General features: G+C 47.3%; 1 protein-coding gene across 1 annotated transcript; it reads left to right on the forward strand.

Moving 5' to 3' along the window:
- Positions 1 to 3734: 3734 nt before the first annotated feature.
- Positions 3735 to 4889, forward strand: LOC109939523 (verprolin-like). Its single transcript, XM_020537711.1, has one exon. It carries the CDS (start codon positions 3895 to 3897, stop codon positions 4546 to 4548), a length of 654 nt encoding a protein of 217 aa, XP_020393300.1. The 5' UTR covers positions 3735 to 3894; the 3' UTR covers positions 4549 to 4889.
- The last annotated feature ends 19092 nt before the right edge of the window (positions 4890 to 23981 follow it).

A 23981-nucleotide genomic window follows, 5' to 3' on the forward strand; every position in this document is an offset into this window, starting at 1 on the left:
CTGCTTTACTAATTAGGGATCTCGGTAGAAGTCGAGTGATTTTTCTAGCACTCGCGCGAGGTCAGGAATTGGTTGTATCCACTTTGATAACAGAATGGTGATGGTCTGTGGACACGGGTCCATGGGGACGCGTGGTCTACGAGATGAAATTGGAATAAGGATTAACGTGCGGATACCTGTGTCAAGCGTTTGAACGTACTAAACACATGCCGAAAAATATGGTAAATCGGTAAGCCTAGTACCTGAGTGAACCTGCCCGCAGATTGCCCTCCTCACGCGACCTGAGACGTGGTCTCCCATTCTGGTTATGGTGGGTACAAGTGCGGTCACTGCACGACGGCAGTCGGGGTCAGTGAGGCATTGTACGCCAAGGCGGTGAGCCCCTTTCTGTTGCCAGGGAATCGATAGGGACGGTTGATGTGTGTGGGGACGGAGTGCCCCTACATGTCGTGTGTTTAGGTTTACCTTGCAAGGATAAAAACTCGATTCGAATCGTCTGCTTCTCGCAGCTAATGAGACTGCTTGATCCATTGTACTGCATTGAGTAATAAGTGGAAATGAGGTGACTGGCAAAAGATGTTGTTTGATAAAAATGCTTGATATCATGTATGATTAGCTAGGTACACATCTAGTCAAAAAGGATCATACTAAAACTTGAAAAGCTAAAACTTGATTTTAGACTCAGCTAGTGCTTTTGGCAAACCAAACCCCTCAGCCAAACAGCTGCATGTCTAGAGGTAGAGGAGTAGACTCCTCACACCGGGTAAGTCTAGCTGAGTATTAGTATACTCAGCCTTGCTTGTGGCACAATTTTTGTAGGTACTCCTTAGGATGATTGGTTGCTGGTGTGACTTGGCCTTCATCCCTGCCACCGGGATAGATGGCCGAGAGGGTTATTGCTTCCGCAGGAGAGGACCAAGAGGAGTAGCGTGGCCAGGCTTCGCCATGTTACTCGGTTTTCTCCGTTAGTTATTTCCGCTGCATTAAAATGTATGATTATTATTTCTGAAACTCCGATAATGTAACCACTAATGATACTTATTAAATTTGTGGTATTATGTTTTATTGTATTTCTCTGTGCCTCACCTTCGTGTGAGCTAGTGGTATTCGATCCTGGTAATGGCTTTATCGGACTAGATCCGAGGGACTGATGGGTTATTCCTGTTTAAGTGTGTTGCTGCCCTTAAGGGTGCGACTTGGGCACTTAAGCTGGAATAATTCGGGCGGTTCCGCCACAGCTGGTATCGGAGCGAATACCATCACAGAGAAGTCAATAAGTCATGATTACCAACCTTTTCTAAAAGTAAAACTTGCTAGAAACCAATGTTGATAGATCGTCAGGACAATCAGGATAGACCTAGGACGTGAAGCCTTAGGAAATAGATGGGTAGCTAGGTGGCTATATTTATATAGGCCATAAAGGCTACTACTACTACTATTAATAAGGATGTTGTAGAAGCACCCGAAGAGTAGTTAGGTCTGAGAAAACGACTAGAATGAGCATGCATCATGATTGCCGCATTATAATTGTCTCTTGTGCACCAACATGCTTCTCACCTTTATTCCAATAATAAAAACTTGTGAATAATGTGATGTACTGCTATGTTAGAAATGGCTTACCCCGTATCAGATTGGTGAGTCTTGTTAGGTTGTGTTATGTGTTTCTCTTGCCTTGCTATCTAGGTGATACTGTATTTTATTCAACCCTTTTTGCCAAAAAAAATGTTGTCTGTTCTGTTCATAAAGAGACCCCGTCCAAACAACCTTGAGTTTAGCAAGTGAAACCTCCTTAAAAAAACCTGCTTGTGTTGGTATTTTCTAGCCCTTGAGTGTTCTACCCTTGAATTTACACCTACACAACTTATAGACCCCCACAGCTTGACCGCTAGACGGCTAGACCAACCCAAGTCTCCTTGTGCACTTGTAGTGTAAAAAACATCGTTTGGTGTCCAGTTGCGCAAACCATGTCCAAGCCATATTTCTTTCCATAGAACCTGTCCCGAATCTTCACAAACTTTCTGGTGCTCATCCTAATTCGATCTCATGTGACTACCTCTCCTTTCACCTGGATCTGGTAATCCTTTTTCTTATGAATCATGTTGGCTTTATCATCCGAATCTCGGGATCCCCTATCGATTCTGCCCCGTTATCTGGTTATCTGCTATAACCTATTCTCAAGTATCGGATGTTGATCTTGCCTAAATCTCTCATTTCTGGTCATTCTCATACCCCCTTCTCTGAGGATCATGACACTAATTTTATCAACTTATCTCTAAACAGCATATCCATGTGGATTAATGGATGTTGTTGTTATCTTTGGATCTCTCATGTCTCTAAAAGCTTATCAATCTCAATCTCATGGTTGGTTCATCCTCCTATTAAATATCGTATCAATCTTTGGCTGATAATCCCCGTGATGATCATAAAATAGTTCTCTGAGTTAAAGAAATTCTCATGTGATGTTCTTTTGCCAGCAATCTCTGCTTCAACTTCGGTCACATTCTTATTTTTCTGAGCCATACTCTCATAGGATCCAACTATCAGTGCTATGTGAATTTCTTATTGGTTGCGTTTGGTAATGATATCATGACTAACGACCGATGGTGCCACGACGAAACCGAGAGCCTCATGTGGGCGCGCACACATGGTTGAGCTGCTCGGCACGCGCTGGTATCGCAGTTAATAGTCATGATCCATTATGGGACTATACCGATGTGCTCTCTTTTGTGGACATCCTCTCAAAGTGATCGCTGCATTTTGTCTTAACATGCCACGATATTCTATCCAAATCTATCTTCAGTATCTTGTCAGATCCCATCTCATGAATTTGCATCTATCTCTAGCCTGGCAGTTACATGCTTCTCCACCCTTAAATATCCTCATTCGAATCTCGGGACGAGATTCTTTTTAAGGGGGGAATGCTGTGACACCCCAGGTGTCAGTTTTGTGTTATGTCGGGAGATTTATCCCAATCTCATATGCTAAGTGAAAATTTATATTTCTCGCTCACGTATGTCTTTGATTATCCAGACTATTCGTACACATTTGACCGAATTCGGAGTTATTCAGTCTCGCGGGAGGCCAAATTTGGAGTCTGTTAAAACTTTTATTTCTCGGAACGAATGCAAACTCGGAAATCATTCTCGAATTATAAATCTCATCTGAAGCTCATTTAATCAAACTCTCGACGACTGTTATTTGATCTGGGCCCGAGTCTAATTTTTCGAACCTTGATCTATGTTCGACTAATTTATTCGGATCCGCTTTATCAAACGGGATACTCAGTACGTCGCCCTCTAATTAATTCTTATCCGACTCGGCTAAATATCTCATGTTCGAACCGAATTCAAAACCCCGTATCGACAACAATTTTAAAATATCACGGTTCGCCTTCTCCGACTAAAAATCCAAAGCCGATCAAATCTCAGGACGGTTTATTTTTGAATCACACGTAGGGAATTATTTCCGAGCGAATTCAAGTCAAACTCTCGGCCAAATTAATCGCTCAATCGTCCGTTCGTCGAAACTCTGATTAGCTCTGTTCTCTATAGAGATGAAATCCGCAGGAACATTTTTATTCGGGAAATAAATTAGCGCGGCCCGATTGGGTATTTTGAGCCAAGCCCATTTAGGCCCAATAGGCCCACTAAGGAAACCCTAACCCTACCTCATTCCTATAAATAGCAGCCCTCTCTCCTTGCACTTGGTTATTTTGCACTCCCACCCCTCAACAATTTCCAGCCGCCACAGCCTCCCTGTCTTCTTCCCCCACGCGCAGCAGCACCTTCTTCCCCAGCGCGCAGGGAGCTCGGCTCCCTTCCTCTCCATGGCGCCCAAGCCCTTCTTCCTCAAGCCGGCGCCCAAGCATGCTCCCTCCCCTGCCCTTCTTCTCCCATGGGCGCGAGCTCCACCTTCCCTGTTTTGGACGCCACGCAGAAGCTCCTCCATGGCAGGCGCCCAGGCGAGCTTCCCCCCATGGCGCTCGGCTCCCTGTTCCCTGGTGCCCTGTGGTTGCCCCCTTCTTCACCTGGACGCGCGCACCCCTCCTCCGGCTCGCCTCCCTTCAGGCAGGACCAGCTGCAGCTCTGCGCTCCACCTCCCATGGCGCCCCTGCGACTTCCATGGCCGCCAGCCCTCCCTGCGAGCTCAGCTCCTCCCCATTCATGGCGCCCCCTGCTCTTCCCTGCCCAGCCAGGAAACGCCCAGGCCAGGAGTGCCTTGAGCTCGCCCCTGCTCCTCTCTCTCTACCAAGCGCCCCCCTGCAATCTTCCCCAAGCTGTCTTCCTCCTCTCCCCAACGGCGCCCTCCTCTTTTCCTCTCTGTTCCAGACCGGCATCAGGGCAGTGCGCGCAAACTCTCCCAGCCAAGGACAGCACCATCCCCTCCCCTGCTGCTGCTCGCCCCCTACCTCCTTTTCCCCTAGTGCGACAGCAAGGAACCCCTGTTCTGCCGGCAGCCATGGCATCCAAGTTCTCTGCGCAGCGATGTCGGTCCAAAACAGCAGCCTCAGATCCCCTCCGCATCGCGTGCTTCGCTCGATCTGCGTAGTCCCGACCCACGCCGTCGCGTTGGTGTTTGGGGACAGCCCATGTCGTGTCGTTGATCTGCGCAGTTCGACCGTCTACGCGTCTCACTTCGCCGGATCTGCGCAGCCCCAACATCGACGTCGTTCACCCCGGTGAGACGACGATGATCTTTGTTTGATTCCACATCGGCATTGTTCTCCGGTGATTAAATTGTGTATATGTGCTGTTTTGTTTTATTTTGTGGAGGCGAGGAACCCCATGTTTTGCGTGGAGAAGAAGGCAAGACGTCAACGCTCGTCGGATGTTTGGAGCGATGCACAAATCGGAATCACCGTCATTCTTGCAAACACCGTGTGGGTTTGTTTATGGTGAGCCGATGCATGTCGCTCTCAATTGACTCGATTAATTATTTTGAATGAATGTGTGTAAAATGTTTCGGTTATGCGCATTAGTAGGTTCGCTTTTGCGGTTGGAGAACAAGAAGTTGTTTGATGTGTGCGATTTGTAGTTTGTCTAAATACGTTTTGGTCGATGTGGTGTGTATTGGTGTTTGAATATATGTGGTTGCGATGATTCATTTAGGTGTCACGAGGATGGTTCGTGGATGGTATTAATCGTTTGTTAAAATACTTCGTCATAAAGCAGTGTGTTAGTCGTGGTAAATCTAATAAAGCGTAAAGCATGTGGTGGTTTCCGCAGTCGGCTAATGAGTTAGTCTATGTAAATATATTTTATGTATTCATCATTGTGTAGGTTAGAGTGGGTTGAAAATATAAATTATGTCACATATGATTAAGTGTTTCAAAGGCGAATGTACGAATAGTCAGTTGGTGTTTCACTCGTCTAATCGCTAAGTGTTGTCATAAATAATTGCGCTAAAATTTTGTTATAAGAATGCAGTGGTCACGTGGTGTGTTTGGATGTGACAAGTAGATTAGGAGTGTGGGGTCTGTCGAAGCACTGTGATGTCAAACGTGTATATCGAAGTGCATTGTGGTGGTAATTGCGTTAAGTTAATCGGTAGTGTCTCGAGTGCATACCACAACATGGTTGTATGCGAGACAAGGTAACATAAGGTGTGCTCGACACGAATGTTTGGTCGATATATGTAGGAAATTGTGTTTGCTTAATTAGAGAGGTGGTGACATGCCAAAGTAGTCATTGCTTTCTCAATATTTATAAGTCGAATCGAGTCGATGCGTATTTTGTGTTCGTTAAATTATGCTTCGCATATAATGTGTGATTGTGCTCACGGATTCGAGTAGACACTTCAAGCAAGTCAAGTAGGTTGGTGGTATGAGTTGTGTAATGGAGTTAATTGTTTTAGGATAATTATTGAAATGCTCTGTTCGTATGATAAACATGTATGTGTTCATGATTGGGAAGTAAATGCATGGTGATTGTGAGTTGGAGACTAGTAGTTTACGATTCGTATGATTTGGTCGGTGTGCGAATATACTTGTGAATCTGTGGGTTTATAAAAATGTTGTAGTATATGTTGTGTCTCGGATTGCGGCAATAAAAGGCAAGTTGACGTGTATGTTATTTAGCGGCGATGTCGTTGCTCTAGTTAACCGAATGGTTAGATAACTTGGTTAAGCTCGTAATCACAGCGAATGGCTTGTTGTGGTCTAAATGTGTATGGTTATGGGCAGGGGTAAAAAGTAGTAGTGCTCATGTGGGGTCTAATTGAAACCGCAAATGGTTGGGTGATTATCGGGGAGAATGTGTCGTTGATTGGTTGTAGTAGTTTTAGTGCACTAAATGACTTGAATAAAATTTGCAAGTTGACTTGGTGGTCCTCATTTGATTGTTTTAACTCTAACAAATGGTAAAGTGTTAGAATAATTCAAATCTCTAGATCATGGCAATTATTGAATTGTATAGAAGCTGAAATGTATTGATTGCTGTTTTGGGCTGCACGCACTGTTTTAGTTGTGCTGTATGTTTGATGAACTAAATGGTGTTTTCTGTACATATGTGCTATAGAAAAGTGGTAGAGAACTTTATTATCTTGCTGGTGTTAAAATTTGACAGCCATATGTCTGACAGTTTAGGAGTTATGCTTTTTACAAATTCAGTAACTGAATCTGTCCAAATTCTATACAGATTTCAGAAACTGCACTGTTTGCTTAAGTTAATGTTACAATCTGTTCATGGTCATTATAAGAAAGTTGTAGGTGCTTTTCTTATCTTGCTTGTGTTAAAATTTCATAACCACAGGCCTAATAGTTTAAGAGTTATGAATTTTACAAACTGCTTGCTGTGTTCTGCCCTCTGTCAGAACAGATTTCGAAAACTGTAATGTTTGATTTGATTAAAACTGGAATCACTTCTTGGTGATTATAAAAGTTATGTAGTGCTTTTTCTAAGCTTTCCAAAAAGTCTTGGATCACTATTTTTGGTGATCTGAAGATTAAGTTAAGGATGTTTAAACTCTGAAGACTGAATCTGTCCAATTCTGGACAGCAAAGCCTTCTAGTGTATTTTATCCTTAGTTAAATATTGAATCACCTTATGATGTTTATAAATGATATGTAGACAATTTTATTACCTTTCCAGAAAGTCTAGGATCACCTTGTTTGGATGCCTGAATCTTCAGTTGTGAATTTTTGAAGTTGCAAGTCAGAATCTGTCCAAATCTGGACAGTGCTGCTGTAATTGCACTTTTTGACCTTGCTAACAGCTGAATCCTGTGGAGGTAAAAATACCAAAGTTGTAGTTCACTTTTTAAGCTTTCCAGAAAGTTTTAGTTGGCTATTTTTGGATTAATATTTGAAGAGTTATGATTAAAACTAGCAACTGCTGTATTGCTGTCCGAAAATTCTGCTAGTGCGCTTTTGATTGTTTAGTTCACCCTTCTCGCTAAAAATGTTTGGTTTGCTCTTAAGTAATGTAGACTTGCCATGGTTAAGCTAGAGATAACATATGTGCCATGTTTTTATACGTTTAATTCTCTAGTTAATTGTGATGTATGATTGTGTTGCGTAATTATCTAAAATGTCGTCGTCTTTTTAATGGTGTTAAGGATGAATGTCGATAACGTACGACTAGCTAGCGCGTGCGTATAGTCGTTGCAGTGTTTTACTAATTAGTGCTTAGTTCGCTATCATGTACTTGCAGTATCTTGTGATATTTTTCATTATATTCATACATATGCATCTTGCATCTCATTTAGGACCGAGAGACGATCGTGCAAGTGATGTGGTGCCAACCACAAGGTGCAGTCGGTGGACGATCCAAGGAAGGATGGACATAACCAGTGGATGCTCGCCAAGCGAGTATCCCCCAGCAAACACTGTCTAAGTGTTAAATTAAAGGAAAGCCCCGGTTTTATGCATAACCGTTTATATATGCTATTTTACTACACTTAATGTTTGTAGGCTTGTACTGTGCACTTAAGTGTAGGAGTTGAATGAAACCCTAGTTGCATGAACTCAGGATTCCTTTTGAGATGGATACTAGTATGCTAGGTCGAGTAGCTGCTTTACTAATTAGGGATCTCGGTAGAAGTCGAGTGATTTTTCTAGCACTCGCGCGAGGTCAGGAATTGGTTGTATCCACTTTGATAACAGAATGGTGATGGTCTGTGGACACGGGTCCATGGGGACGCGTGGTCTACGAGATGAAATTGGAATAAGGATTAACGTGCGGATACCTGTGTCAAGCGTTTGAACGTACTAAACACATGCCGAGAAATATGGTAAATCGGTAAGCCTAGTACCTGAGTGAACCTGCCCGCTGATTGCCCTCCTCACGCGACCTGAGACGTGGTCTCCCATTCGGGTTATGGTGGGTACAAGTGCGGTCACTGCACGACGGCAGTCGGGGTCAGTGAGGCATTGTACGCCAAGGCGGTGAGCCCCTTTCTGTTGCCAGGGAATCGATGGGGACGGTTGATGTGTGTGGGGACGGAGTGCCCCTACATGTCGTGTGTTTAGGTTTACCTTGCAAGGATAAAAACTCGATTCGAATCGTCTACTTCTCGCAGCTAATGAGACTGCTTGATCCATTGTACTGCATTGAGTAATAAGTAGAAATGAGGTGACTGGCAAAAGATGTTGTTTGATAAAAATGCTTGATATCATGTATGATTAGCTAGGTACACATCTAGTCAAAAAGGATCATACTAAAACTTGAAAAGCTAAAACTTGATTTTAGACTCAGCTAGTGCTTTTGGCAAACCAAACCCCTCAGCCAAACAACTGCATGTCTAGAGGTAGAGGAGTAGACTCCTCACACCGGGTAAGTCTAGCTGAGTATTAGTATACTCAGCCTTGCTTGTGGCACAATTTTTGCAGGTACTCCTTAGGATGATTGGTTGCTGGTGTGACTTGGCCTTCATCCCTGCCACCGGGATAGATGGCCGAGAGGGTTATTGCTTCCGCAGGAGAGGACCAGGAGGAGTAGCATGGCCAGGCTTTGCCATGTTACTCGGTTTTCTCCGTTAGTTATTTCCGCTGCACTAAAATGTATGATTATTATTTCTAAAACTCTGATAATGTAATCACTAATGATACTTATTAAATTTGTGGTATTATGTTTTATTGTATTTCTCTGTGCCTCACCTTCGTGTGAGCTAGTGGTATTCGATCCTGGTAAGTGGCTTTATCGGACTAGATCCGAGGGACTGATGGGTTATTCCTGTTTAAGTGTGTTGCTGCCCTTAAGGGTGCGACTTGGGCACTTAAGCTGGAATAATTCGGGCGGTTCCGCCACAGCTAGATCTATCAAATACTGCTTCAGCTCGTCGAAAGCTTTCTGCTGAACTGATCCCCATTGAAAAACATCGGCTGACTTCAGCACTTCAAAAAATGGTAAATTTCTCTCTGCTGATCTAGATATGAATCGATTCAGAGAAGCAAGTCTTCCCGTCAGTCGTTGAGCCCCCTTCTTTGTGCTTGGTGGTTCCATTCGAAGAATAGCTTCGATTTTATTTGGATTAGCCTCAATCCCTTTTGTTGAAACTAGGCAACCAAGGAATTTCCCCTTCTTTACTCCGAAGACACACTTTTCTGGATACAGCTTCAGACCGTCTTGTCTGAAATTAGCGAAGGTCTCCTGCAGATCAGCAATGTGATTTTCTTGCTTCGTGCTTTTTACTATTATATCATCAACATAAGTTAGCACATTTCTGCCTATCTGAGAATGAAGAACCTTCATTGTCATTCTGCTGAAGCTTCCTCCAGCATTCTTGAGCCCCTCAGGCATCCGAAGATAACAATATGTTCCACTAGGGGTTATGAAGCTGGTTTTTGGCTCATCCTCTTTCTTCATCCAAATTTGATGATAGCCTAAATAACAATCTAGCAGACTCATAAGCTCTGACGAAGCTGTTGCGTCAACTAGGGAATCTATCCTTGGTAATGGAAACTCATCCTTCGGACAAGCCTTGTTGAGATCAGTAAAATCAATACACATTCTTCATTTGCCATTGACCTTTTTTACCATAACAGTGTTGGCTAACCATTCTGGGTATTTCACTTCTCTGATGACTCTGGCGCTGAGGAGTCTTTTCACTTCATTCCGAGCACCTTAGGCCTTGTCATCAGACATCTTCCGAAGCCTATGCTTTCTGGGTCTGAAAGATGGATCAACATTGAGTGAATGTTCAATAACATCCCTGTTGACTCTGCAGAGATCATTAGCTGACCATGCAAAGACATCTTTGTTGTTGAACAGAAACCTTATCAGAGTTTTCTCCTGTTCCTCAGACAATTGAGATCCCAATAGCACCTTCTGCTCTGCTATATCGTCACATAAGAGCATGGGCTTCGGCTAATCAGCCGAGGCAGCCTTCTCCCTTCTGTACTTGTATTGCTCACAAGCTTTGGCTTCGTCTATGTTATGGATTGCCTTTGAGTCTGTCCAGTTTCCTTCGGCCTTTCTGGCAGCTTCCTGACTTCCATAAATAGCAATAGGCCCTTGATCCGAAGGTATCTTCATGCAAAGATATGTTGGATGAAGAATTGCTTCAAAAGCATTGAGAGTACCACGACCAATGATTGTGTTGTAAGGGTACTCCATGCCAACAATATCAAACACAACTTGTTCAGTCCTTGTGTTGTTGATAAATCCGAAGGTCACTGGCATTGTGATCTTGCCAAGTGCTACAATCTGCCTTCCTCCGAAGCCACAAAGGGGATGTGTGGCGTCATGGATCTTATCTTCGGGCTCTTGCATCTGTTTGAAGGCCTTAGCAAATATAATATCCGTTGCACTGCCTGTGTCAACCAAAACATTGTGGACCAGAAATCCTTTGATAACACAAGAGATAACCATAGCATCATTGTGAGGGTAATCCTTGAGCTGAAGATCCTCTTGGGAGAAGGTAATCGGGATGTGAGACCATTTTGACTTGATGAAGGGTCCTTGCACCCCTACATGTTGTACCCTTCTCTGTGCCTCCTTCTTCTGCTTCTTGTTAGCTGGCTCTGAGCATGAACCGCCTGTTATCGGGAGTACGAGCTTCGGCGCCGAAGCAACTCCAGCTTTGAACGAAGCCATCAGCTCAGAAAGTGGAAGTGAGTTCACCGGAGGTGGGCACCAATGTTGGGGACTTGTTCTCAAATGCTATAAATTAAGAACAAGGCAACAGAAAGATGTTAAGCATAAATGCCCTTCGTCCGCTGAAGCATTATCTCCCCAAGGATTTAATGAACTTCAGACGAAGGCCACGAGTAAGGTATCACGAAGATTACACCTTCGTGATCATACTTGTAAAACAACAAATGATGAGAAATGAAATATAAAGCATAAAATATATTCATATATTTTATTATATGAATATATAAATATTAAAACATAATGTTCGGGCACATTTATACCTTCGCCTTGACGGAAAGCAATAATTCAAGTGTGACGTGCCAGTGATTACAGGATCGCGTGAACAGTGCCGGGATACTGTTCACCTATTTATAGGCACAGGATGCAACCTGCGCAAAATTACATTTATGTCCTTTACAATCGACTACAATAATGACACGAAACATCATGGGTCTTTAAGTCAATCCATCTTTAAGTCGGTTCGACCCTTCATCTTGAGATTTGTCTTTGTGTCGAAGCTTTATAGAAAATAGCTTCGGCGCTTGCTTCTGAGAAGACCTTTCGAAGGTGTTCTTTTTAGGATCTTCGGCTACGAAGCATACCCCCAACAACATGATTAGAGGTTTAGATGGTAAACATGGATGGTTGGATCAGCACCCAACTAACATCAATTCTAGTCAATTTGTTGAATTACCAGAGGGAGATAGAAATTATCAGTATAGTAGTCAGTCCAATGCTAGAAATGCTCTTAGAGATCAAATTGCTATGCAGATGTGGAATGATTATAATAATCATTAGTATTATTTTGATGTAATAGTCATTGGCTATTGTATATGTCACACCTGGTTTTAGAAGGCAAACCGAATGCGAACCATGTACGTGCCAGGATCAGCAATTCACGTACACATCAGTTACATAACATGGACATCATCACACAGTGCTCAAATAGTATTAAAAAGGGAAATAATAGTCTATTACATCATCTGTCTGAGACATCCACATAGTCTTTACAATAAATCAAAGTGCGGAAAATAAATGTAGATAAACGCGGCCTTCACAGGCAGCCGACTGGGGGTTGTCGCTAACCCACACCTAGAACTCGCCGTAGTCTTGGAACTCCTAGAAGTCTCCTTCCACGGCTTCATCCTCTCCTGAGCAGGGGTTGCAATGCTGAGAACCTGGGGGGGGGGGGTTGGTGTGTAGAGCAAGGGTGAGTACACATCAACATACTCAGCAAGTATCCTGTTTGGCACTTTGGCTGTAGTGGACTAGCTTTATGTGGGGGTAAGTCAAGCAGTTGCTTTTAGTTGGTCAGGTTATTATTACTAGTAGAGAAAGCCAAGTTTTAGGATTAACCCACGTTATTAACCCAAGCATACTCCTTTCCAAATGGAAAGAGCACCACTTACCATTACCAGAGTCAATACCAAGAACCATCAATCTCATTGCCACCTGCAAATCTGAACATCTCTGATCAAGTACCACTAATCACTGGAGCTCCTTTGGCCGCTCATAACCATGAGCACGACTGATATATCAGTTTTCTAACACTCTGCAGAGGTTGTGCACTTTACCCACAAGTCGTGATTTCCCTTTCTGCTCGGAGATCATGACTCTCCATTGATCACTACCGAGGTGACCCAGCAGGATATCACTACGTAGCCTTTACAAAGATTCCCCGGGGCTGTAGCCGCCCGTTAGGTTTCCTAAATGTACCGCACTCCTCCCCAAGGGACAAATCAACCTTGGCAGAGCGAGCCGCATACACCGAGCCCCATTGACGGCACGACGGCTAAGCGAACTACACCTCGGTTCCTCTTATTATTCAGCTAAGGGCGTCCCACTCCAACCTCATGGTTGCACTGTTTTCCCGGGCGGTCATCCAACGAACAGGTCCTTACGGAGAGGCACTCGAGAAATCGCTCGAGCCCCCTTGAAGACCACAAGTATAACATCATAATAAACGAAGGGAAAACAGCATATCATTGATAATTCTCATCATGTTCATTGATTAGAGTTGAGCAATAGCATAAGACTAAGCAATAATAATCCAACCCAAATAGGTAAACAAGGACACGGATAACAAAAACTAGTAAATCCTTAGGTATAAATGTGTAATGCGGGAGGTGAATTAAAGAATGTATAGGACAGAGATAGGTCAAGGGACACTTGCCTCCACCAACCGACTGCTGCTCAGGGGCTTCTCCTGCGAGTTCTTCGGGCTCTTCAACCGGATCGTTCTCTATGCAAGCGCAAACATACATACATCCACACATTTAACACAAAAGAACAATACACCATACAATAGAATGCAGAAAATAAACAGACGTTCCACGCGGGTTCGCAATTAAGGCTAAGAGAGAAAGAGAAAAATACAGTCGAGAAACGATCACGTTACATGATTATGAATTAAATTACTTGCTCAATGGAAGGGAATTAATTTGGACACTACATTTTAGCATAAAGTAAAGTCAAGTTCCACATTTAATTATTATAAACAATTGAAGATGACTGAAAGGGAGTGGTCGCACGTCGAGACGTACGACACGAAATTTAGATTGAATTAAGAAGTAAACGACTCACCGCGCGACAGAGCGCACAACGAGACACTTGCACTAATTATAAAGAGACGTTAAGCATCGCGCGAAGAAGCGCACGACGACATACACCAACAGAGCTGAGTTTAAAGTGGAACGTCGCGCGTCTGGACGCACGACATTGCACCTTAAACAACCTGAAGTTAAAATAGATTGTCGCGTGACGAAGCACGCGACACAACACTTTAATGAATGTAAACTAAGAGAATTGTCGCGCGACGAAGCGCGCGACGCAGCACATTAATAAACACAAATTTAAATTGAATCGTCGTGCGACGAAGCGCGCGACGCAACACATTGATAAATACGAACTTGAATTGAATCATCGCGCGACGAAGCGCGCGACGCAACGCACTCATTAAACTAATTTTGAAACTAACTAACCCGAGGGTCGGACGCCGCGCAACGGGGCTAGAACGGCCGCGCGCAGGGGGGGTCGAGGCCGCCCGCAGGGGCCGCGCCCGCGCCGAGCCGCGCCCGCGCAGGGGCCGCGCTCGCGCCGGGACGCGCTCGTGCCGGGGCTGGGGAGCAGGGGCGGGCTGAGCGCCGCCGGAGAGGGGAGAGGAGGGGCCGCGCCGGACGGGTGTAACGCCCTGAATTTGGGGGTAGAATTTTTTCTTCTTTTCTCTCACCAAATTCGGGCGTTACTCTTTTTTCTCTTTCCCCGTTTGCTCCTTCTCCCCAATTTCAAACCTGTATGGCGGCAGATGTCCGTGTCATGTATAAACCAAAACCTAAGTGTCATGGGTGTTGCATCATGCCGAAGCACATTTCTTTGTCTGATGTTGAGTGTTCGTCTCGTTCCGTTCCGGATTTCGATTCGCGATTTAATTCCGTTTAGTGGTCCGCGCTCGTCGTGGGTTTTCGATCCGCGAAGTGGCCCGGCCCAACCTAGTCCAGCCCAGCCCAACCGGCCCGGCCCGCCCCGGCCTGCGCGCCCCTGGCGCCCAAACCCCCCCCCCCATGCGCCCCCCCTCCCCTCTCTCTCTCTCATTTGGATCTCCCGCGCAACAACCTCTCCTCTCCCTCTTCCACCTCTCTCTCCCCGTGGTGCCCTAGGATTTGGAGACGGCGATCACCGGATTTTGGACCCCGAGGTGAGCTCCCCTCCCCTTCTCCTCTCTCTCTCCCTCTCCCTCCTCTTCTTCCCCCCGCGCGCGCCCTCCCTCTCCCCCTGCCCGCGCGCGACCCCGCCCGTCCCCGCCCCTGCCCGGCGCGGCGGCGCCCGACCCCGCCCCCGCCCCGTCGGCGGCGCTCCCCCCACCCCGGCCCGCGGCGGCGCCCCTGCCCGCCCCGGCCCCGGCGGCGTTCGGCCCCCCCGCTCGGCCCTCCCCGGCGGCGCTCGCCCCCCCCCCCCCCCGCTCGGCCCCTCCCCCTCCCTCCCCGGCGGCGCTCGGCCCCGCTCGGCCCTCCCCGGCGGCGCTCGGCCCCCCGCTCGGCCCCTCCCCCTCCCTCCCCGGCGGCGCTCGGCCCCCGCTCGGCCTCCCCGGCGGCGCCCGCCCCCTACCCCGGCCCCTGCGCGCGGCGGCGCCCGCCCCTGCCCCGGCCCCTGCGCGTGGCGCTCGCCTGCCCCGCCCCTCGGCTCGACCGGCCGTGGTGGCCCGGCGCCCTCCCGCGGCGCGGCGAGCCCCGCTCGCCCGCGCGCCCCCGCCCCCGGCTCGCCCGCCCCTGGCCGGTTCAACCGCCCCCCTGGCCGGTTCAACCGCCCCGGCCCCGGCTCGGCCGCCCGTTCCCCCGTCCCGGCCTCGCCCGACCGTATCTTCGCTCGCCCGCGCTCGCGGTGATTATTTGTTAATTAGCGTGTTGCGTCGCGCGCTTCGCCGCGCGACGGATTTGTCTAAATTCAGATTCTATCTTGTGTTGCGTCGTGCGCTTCGTCGCGCGACGATCCATTTTTGTTTCAGGTTGTTTAAGGTGTAACGCCGCGTGTGTATTCACGCGACGTTCCACTTTGGACTCAGTTTAGCCGACGTATGCCGTCGTGCGCTTCGTCGCGCGACGCTTAACGTCTCCTCTTAACTAAGGCGAAGTGTCTCGTTGCGTGCTCGGTCGTGCGACGAGTCGTTAACTTCTTAATTTGTTTCAGAGAGCTTTGTCGCGCGTCTTGCCGTGCGGCCATCTTTTTATTTATCTCCACCTGCTTATAATAATTAGACATGAAACATGACTTTACTTTACGCTAAACATAGTGTCTACATTAAATTTCCTTCCATTAAGCGACTGGTTAATTTATAATCATGTAACGTGATCGTTTCTCGACTATCTTTTCCTCTTTCTCTCATAACCGTACTCGTGAGCCCGCGTGGAACGTCTGTTTACTTATTGCATTCTATTGTATGGTGTACTGTTCTTTTGTATTAAATATGTGGATGTATGTATGTTTGCGCTCGCATAGAGAACGATCCGGTTGAGGAGCCCGAGGAACTCGCAGGAGAAGCCCCTGAGCAGTAGTCGGTTGGTGGAGGCAAGTGTCCCTTGACCTATCTCTGTCCTATTCATTATTTAATTCACCACCCGCTTTACACATTTATGCCTAAGGATTGACTAGCTTCTGTTATCCATATCCTTGTTTACCTATTTGGGTTGGATTATTACTGTTTAGCTCTATGCTATTGCTCAAACTCTAATCAATGAACATGATGAGATTATCTATGATACGCTGTTTTCCCTTCTCTTATTATGATGTGGTACTTGTGGTCATCAAGGGGGCTCGAGCGGTTTCTCGAGTGCCTCTCCGTAAGGACCTGTTCTATGGATGACCGCCCGGGAAAACAGTGCAACCATGAGGGTGGAATGGGATGCCCTTAGCTGAATAATTAGAGGATCCGGGGTGTAGTTCACTTAGCCGTCGTGCCGTCAATGGGGCTCGGTGTATGCGGCTCGCTCTGCCAAGTTTGGGTTCGCCCCTTGGGGAGGAGTGCGGTGCATTTAGGAAACCTAACGGGTGGCTACAGCCCCGGGGAATCTTTGTAAAGGCTACGTAGTGATGCCCTGCTGGGTCACCTTGGTAGTGATCAATGGAGAGTCATGATCTCCGGGCAGAATGGGAATCACGGCTTGTGGGTAAAGTGCACAACCTCTGCAGAGTGTTTGAAAACTTATATATCAGCCGTGCTCGCGGTTATGAGCGGCCAAGGGAGCTCCAGTGATTAGTGGTACTTGATCAGAGATACTTTGGTACAGGTGGTTATGAGATCGATGGTTTTGGTTATGACTATGGTGCTGGTAAGTGGTATTCTTTCCGTTTGGAAAGGGTACAACGGGTTAATAACTTGGGTTAATGCTAAAACTTGGCTTTCTACTAGTAAGTAATAATCTGACCAACTAAAAGCAACTGCTTGACTTATCCCCACATACAGCTAGTCCACTACAGCCAAACAGGATACTTGCTGAGTATGTTGATGTGTACTCACCCTTGCTCTACACACCAAACCCCCCCCCCCCATCCCCAGGTTGTCAGCATTGCAACCACTGCTCAAGCGAAGATGAAGCTGTGGAAGGAGACTTCCAGGAGTTCCAAGACTATGACGAGTTCTAGGTGTGGGTTAGCGGCAACCCCCCCAGTCGGCTGCCTGTGAAGGCCGCGGTTATCTACGTTTCTTTTCCGCACTTTGATTTATTGTAAGGACTATATGGACGTCTCAGACGTATGATGTAATCGACTATTTCCCTTCTTAATACTATTTTGAGCACTGTGTGATGATGTCCATGTTATGTAACTGCTGTGTACGTGAATAACTGATCCTGGCACGTACATGGTTCGCATTCGGTTTGCCTTCTAAAACCGGGTGTGACATAAGTGGTATCAAAGCCGTGCTGACTGTAGGACCGCTAACCTAGAGTAGAATGGTCGTTCTAAGGACTATAGACCTCTGTCCCTGCCTTGACTTTGATATCCCTTCAAAAGTTGGTCATACCGACCAAACCTATGTTCTACTATATATTATACCTTGCTGAAAATCATGTTTTATTCTAATCCTTCATTTACTTATGATTCATTATTTGCTGGTCATATTGATTCTGTTCTCACCCTTTTGCTTGCGATGTCTTTTGTAGATGGCTCGACTTAGACACACTGCACGAAAGTCAGTCATCCCCTTCTTACCCTCCCGTCTTGTTGAGCGTCCGCTTCGCCGTCCCGTGGCCGGGCAGTCCAGCCACTTGGAGAGACTGCACCACCGCCTGCATGAGGAGCAGGAACGTCGACGACAGGAGCAGCAGGGCTCTTCTTTCTCGCTCCACCAGGAGATAGAGTTCGTGAGGAGCTGCTCCCCTGTGCTTCCTCTGGAGGCGCCCCCTGCACCACCACTGGGCGCCCCAGCTTCTGGAGTAGCTGCTGGAGGAGACCCAGACGACGGAGGTGGCGACGACAGCTCGAGCCACGACACCGACTTCTCTGCTAACCCTGAGCCGGAAGGATGGGTTGCTCGACCCATCACTCGCGACGCTGCTCGCGGGTGTCACTTCCACGATGCGCTCGACACCCTGCTACGTCGGGCATTTAACCGGCATACTTGGTCCGTCGAGTATCGCTGTGTGGTCTACCAGCACAGTCGCGGGGTCTACCCGGACCGCTGGGAGGCAACCTGCTTGGTGCGCTGTCCGGAGAACAGTCTCCAGGGTGCTGAGGTATGCTCAGAGCACTATTCTATCTCTGAGCGGGACTCAGCTGAGGCAGCCATGCAAGATGCTGCACGGCGTGCGCTTTCGCACTACTGCTCGGTTTTCGGTGGGGCAGCTGACGGTCTTGACCTGAAGTATTACCCTCGCCGTCCATCTGGCAGCACAGGAGGCGTGATTGTCTCACCTGTCGGTGAGGACAATCCTAGGTTGAGCAGCACAGTCAACCTAGCCACCGTGCTAAACACAGAGCTGGACCATGCATTAGACGAGCTGAGTAGGGCTCGTGCTGAGATCGCCCTGCTGCGGGCTGAGCGCGCGGAACGTCGTCACCTGGATGGTGGTTCCCCCGCTCCCGTCGGGACTCAGCACCCGTACCACTCACCTCAGCGTGGACACCAGCCTTATGGCAATCCCGACTGTAAGACCAAGATAACTCTAGAACCATAGATCGTTGGAGTTGGATCTTGTAATTAATACGAAATATATACGTAGAAGCTATAGTCTTAGCGTTAGTCTCGGTCTTAGTTAGTCTTAGTTAGACAGGGTAGTTTGCTATATCCTGTGCATTTATGTTTGTCATGATGAACTATGTTTGGTTTGGATCTTTGTAATGACTGTCACCAGAGTGTGGGTATCCCCTGCATTTTGGTTTACCTATTATATTAATGGAGTTAGTTATATAGTTGGGAAACCCTTTATTCCACTTTCCTCTTTATCTGAGAAGCTGTGTGGTCTGTGTTGGAGATCAGTGAAGATGCTCATCTGTTCAGCGCTGTTGAAGAATTCTCTTTTCTTTTCTTATGCTGCAAGATTTGCCAGATCAGTTCTGATGTGTGGTTCCATTCTGCAGATGTCAGAGAACAGGCGCAGAGGAGGAAGACGCGCTCAGCAGGAGCGAGCCGCTCAACAAGAAGAGGTGCCCCAGCAGCAGCACCTGCCGCCCCCGCCCCCGATGTCCATCGAGCAGATGTTTCTGATGCAGACTCAGGCAGTTCAAGCCATCGGTCAGACTCTGGCCGCCATTCAGCAGCAGCAGCAGCAGCAGGCCCCACCTCAGCCTCAGATGCCTCAGATGCCCAGAGACAAGCGTGCTGAATTCATGAGAGGTCATCCACCCACGTTTGCTCATTCTTCTGACCCCATGGATGCTGAAGACTGGCTGCGCACTGTGGAGCGGGAGTTGCATACCGCTCAGTGCGATGACAGGGAGAAAGTTCTGTATGGTCCCCGTCTGTTGAGAGGAGCAGCCCAGTCATGGTGGGAGTCTTACCTCGCCACCCATGCCCACCCTGACGCCATCACCTGGGAAGAGTTCAGAGATAGCTTTCGTCAGTACCATGTTCCCGCAGGTCTGATGACTGTGAAGAAGGAGGAGTTCCTGGCTCTCAAGCAAGGGCCATTGTCTGTCAGTGAGTACCGGGACAGGTTTCTGCAATTGTCTCGCTATGCTCCTGAAGATGTCAACACCGACGCCAAGCGACAGTACCGTTTCCTGAGAGGCTTGGTTGACCCTCTGCAGTACCAACTGATGAATCACACCTTCCCGACATTCCAGCACCTGATTGACAGAGCAATCATGACAGAGAGGAAGCGTAAGGAGATGGAAGATCGTAAGCGCAAGATCAGTGGACCCCAGCCTGGAAGCAGCAATCGTCCTCGTTTCTCAGGCAATCAACCTCAGCAGTTCAGGCAGAACCAGCGTCCACCTCAGCAGCATCAGCAGTTTCAAAGGCAGTATCCTCAGCATCAGTATCAGAACCGTCAGAGCAATCAGTCAGGAGGTCAGTTTCAGAGGCAGAATCAGCAGGCACCTCGTCTTCCTGCCCCAGCAACCCAGCAGAACAGTCAGGCAGCACCAGCTCAGGTTGGAAACAGAGCATGTTTCCACTGTGGAGAGCAAGGCCACTGGGTGATGCAATGTCCGAAGAAGGCAGCCCAGCAGCAGTCAGGCCCCAATGCCCCAGCAAGGCAGAATGTGCCCCAGCCTGGAGCAGGCAATCGCTCTCAGCCGCGCTATAATCATGGAAGGCTGAATCACTTGGAGGCTGAAGCAGTTCAGGAGACCCCCGGCATGATAGTAGGTATGTTCCCAGTCGACTCCCATATTGCAGAAGTGTTATTTGATACTGGAGCAGCGCATTCTTTCATTACTGCATCATGGGTAGAAGCACATAATCTTCCAATTACTACCATGTCAACCCCCATTCAAATTGACTCAGCCGGTGGTAGAATTCGTGTCGATAGCATTTGTTTGAATATAAGTGTGGAAATAAGGGGGATAGCGTTTCCCGCCAACCTTATAGTAATGGGTACTCAGGGAATAGATGTCATCCTAGGGATGAATTGGCTAGATAAGTATCAGGCAGTTATCAGTTGTGATAAAAGGACCATCAAGTTGGTGTCCCCACTTGGAGAAGAAGTGGTGACCGAGTTAGTCCCGCCTGAGCCAAAGAAAGGAAGTTGTTATCAGATAGCTGTTGACAGCAGTGAAGCAGACTCAATTGAGAGGATCAAGGTTGTGTCCGAGTTCCCAGATGTGTTTCCAAAGGACTTACCGGGTATGCCACCAGAGCGGAAAGTTGAGTTTGCCATAGAGCTTCTTCCTGGAACCGCCCCTATCTCCAAGAGAGCTTACAGAATATCTGGACCAGAGTTGGTTGAGCTTAAGAAGCAGATTGATGAGCTGTCAGAGAAAGGTTACATCCGGCCAAGCACCTCGCCTTGGGCTGCCCCTGTCCTATTTGTGGAGAAGAAAGATGGCACTAAGAGGATGTGCATTGATTACCGAGCTTTGAATGTAGTTATGATCAAGAACAAGTATCCCTTGCCCAGAATAGAAGATCTGTTCGACCAGTTGAGAGGAGCCAGTGTGTTCTCCAAGATTGATCTGAGGTCAGGTTATCATCAGCTCAGGATCCGACCTTCGGACATTCCGAAGACGACATTCATTACCAAGTATGGTTTGTATGAGTTCACAGTGATGTCTTTTGGTTTGACCAATGCGCCAGCGTTCTTCATGAACTTGATGAATAGTGTATTCATGGACTATCTCGATAAGTTTGCGGTGGTATTCATTGATGACATTCTGGTTTATTCTCAAAGCGAAGAAGAGCATGCAAGTCATTTGAGGATGGTATTGCAGAGATTACGGGAGCACCAGTTGTATGCAAAGTTGAGCAAGTATGAGTTCTGGATCAGTGAAGTCCTGTTCTTGGGTCATATAATCAACGAAGAAGGATTGGCTGTGGATCCGAAGAAAGTGGCAGACATTTTGAACTGGAAAGCGCCAACAGATGCTAGAGGAATCAAGAGCTTCATTGGAATGGCCGGATATTATCGGCGATTCATTGAAGGGTTTTCGAAGATTGTGAAACCAATGACAGCGTTGCTAGGCAACAAAGTTGAGTTCAAGTGGACCCAGAAATGCGAAGAGGCCTTTGAAGCGCTGAAAGAGAAGTTGACTACAGCGCCTGTCCTAGTCTTGCCTGATGTGCACAAGCCCTTCTCGGTGTATTGTGATGCTTGTTACACAGGTTTGGGATGCGTGTTGATGCAAGAGGGAAGAGTTGTGGCTTACTCGTCCCGACAGTTGAAGGTTCATGAGAAGAACTACCCAATCCATGATCTAGAGTTGGCAGCAGTGGTTCACGCACTGAAGACATGGAGGCACTACCTGTATGGGCAGAAATGTGATGTTTACACAGACCACAAGAGTCTGAAGTACATATTCACTCAGTCAGAGTTGAACATGAGGCAACGAAGATGGTTAGAGTTGATCAAAGACTATGAGTTGGAGATCCATTACCATCCAGGCAAAGCAAACGTAGTGGCAGATGCTTTGAGCAGAAAGAGTCAAGTCAATCTGATGGTTGCTCGTCCGATGCCTTATGAGTTGGCCAAGGAGTTTGACAGGTTGAGTCTCGAATTTCTGAATAATTCGCGAGGAGTCACAGTTGAGTTGGAACCTACCTTGGAGCGCGAAATCAAAGAAGCGCAGAAGAATGATGAGAAAATCAGTGAGATCCGGTGACTGATTCTAGATGGCAGAGGCAAAGATTTTCGAGAAGATGCAGAAAGAGTGATATGGTTCAAAGACCGCTTGTGTGTTCCCAATGTCCAGTCCATTCGGGAGTTGATTCTTAAAGAAGCTCATGAGACAGCCTATTCGATTCACCCTGGCAGTGGGAAGATGTATCAGGATCTGAAGAAGAAATTCTGGTGGTATGGAATGAAAAGGGAAACCGCAGAGCATGTGGCTATGTGTGATAGTTGTCGAAGAATTAAGGCAGAGCACCAGAGACCTGCTGGATTGTTGCAACCGCTGCAGATCCCTCAGTGGAAATGGGACGAAATTGGTATGGATTTCATAGTCGGATTGCCTCGCACTCGAGCCGGCTACGATTCCATCTGGGTAGTAGTGGACCGCTTGACCAAGTCAGCTCACTTCATACCTGTCAAGACCAACTACAACAGTGCAGTATTGGCAGAATTGTATATGTCTCGGATCGTTTGTCTTCATGGTGTGCCAAAGAAGATAGTGTCAGATAGAGGAACGCAGTTCACCTCTCATTTCTGGCAGCAGTTGCATGAAGCCTTGGGCACGCATCTGAATTTCAGTTCAGCTTATCATCCGCAGACGGATGGTCAGACCGAAAGGACCAACCAAATTCTTGAAGACATGTTGAGAGCCTGTGCGTTGCAAGATCAGTCCGGATGGGATAAGAGATTGCCTTATGCAGAGTTTTCCTATAACAACAGTTACCAGGCCAGTTTGAAGATGTCACCATTTCAGGCGCTCTATGGAAGGAGTTGCAGAACTCCGTTGCAATGGGATCAGCCTGGAGAGAAGCAAGTGTTTGGGCCAGACATTCTACTTGAAGCTGAAGAGAACATCAAGATGGTCCGAGAGAATCTGAAGATAGCGCAATCGAGGCAGCGAAGCTATGCAGACACAAGAAGAAGAGAGCTGAGTTTTGAAGTCGGAGACTTTGTCTATCTGAAAGTGTCACCGATCAGAGGAGTCAGAAGATTCGGAGTGAAAGGCAAGCTAGCACCCCGCTACATTGGTCCATATCAGATTCTTGCAAGACGTGGAGAAGTGGCCTATCAGCTCAGTTTGCTAGAGAATTTGTCTGCTGTGCATGATGTCTTTCATGTGTCTCAGTTGAAGAAGTGCTTGCGTGTGCCAGAAGAGCAGTTGCCAGTGGAAGATCTTGAAGTCCAAGAGGACTTGACCTACGTTGAGAAGCCAGTGCAAATCCTTGAGGTTGCAGACCGAGTCACCCGAAGGAAGACCATCAGAATGTGCAAGGTCAGATGGAATCATCACTCTGAGGAAGAAGCAACCTGGGAGCGTGAAGATGATCTGATGGCTAAATACCCTGAGCTCTTTGCTAGCCAACCCTGAATCTCGAGGGCGAGATTCTTTTAAGGGGGATAGGTTTGTAACGCCCTAAATTTGGGGGTAGAATTTTTTCTTCTTTTCTCTCACCAAATTCGGGCGTTACTCTTTTTTCTCTTTCCCGTTTGCTCCTTCTCCCCAATTTCAAACCAGTATGGCGGCAGATGTCCGTGTCATGTATAAACCAAAACCTAAGTGCCATGGGTGTTGCATCATGCTGAAGCACATTTCTTTGTCTGATGTTGAGTGTTCGTCTCGTTCCGTTCCGGATTTCGATTCGCGATTTAA

Source organism: Zea mays, chromosome 5 (genome assembly GCF_902167145.1).
Source record: "Zea mays cultivar B73 chromosome 5, Zm-B73-REFERENCE-NAM-5.0, whole genome shotgun sequence".
Classification (NCBI taxonomy): Eukaryota; Viridiplantae; Streptophyta; class Magnoliopsida; order Poales; family Poaceae; genus Zea; species Zea mays.

Coding starts and splice junctions, on each gene's coding strand:
- LOC109939523 (XM_020537711.1), top strand. CDS start 3,895: ATGGGCGCGAGCTCCACCTTCCCTGTTTTGGACGCCACGCAGAAGCTC.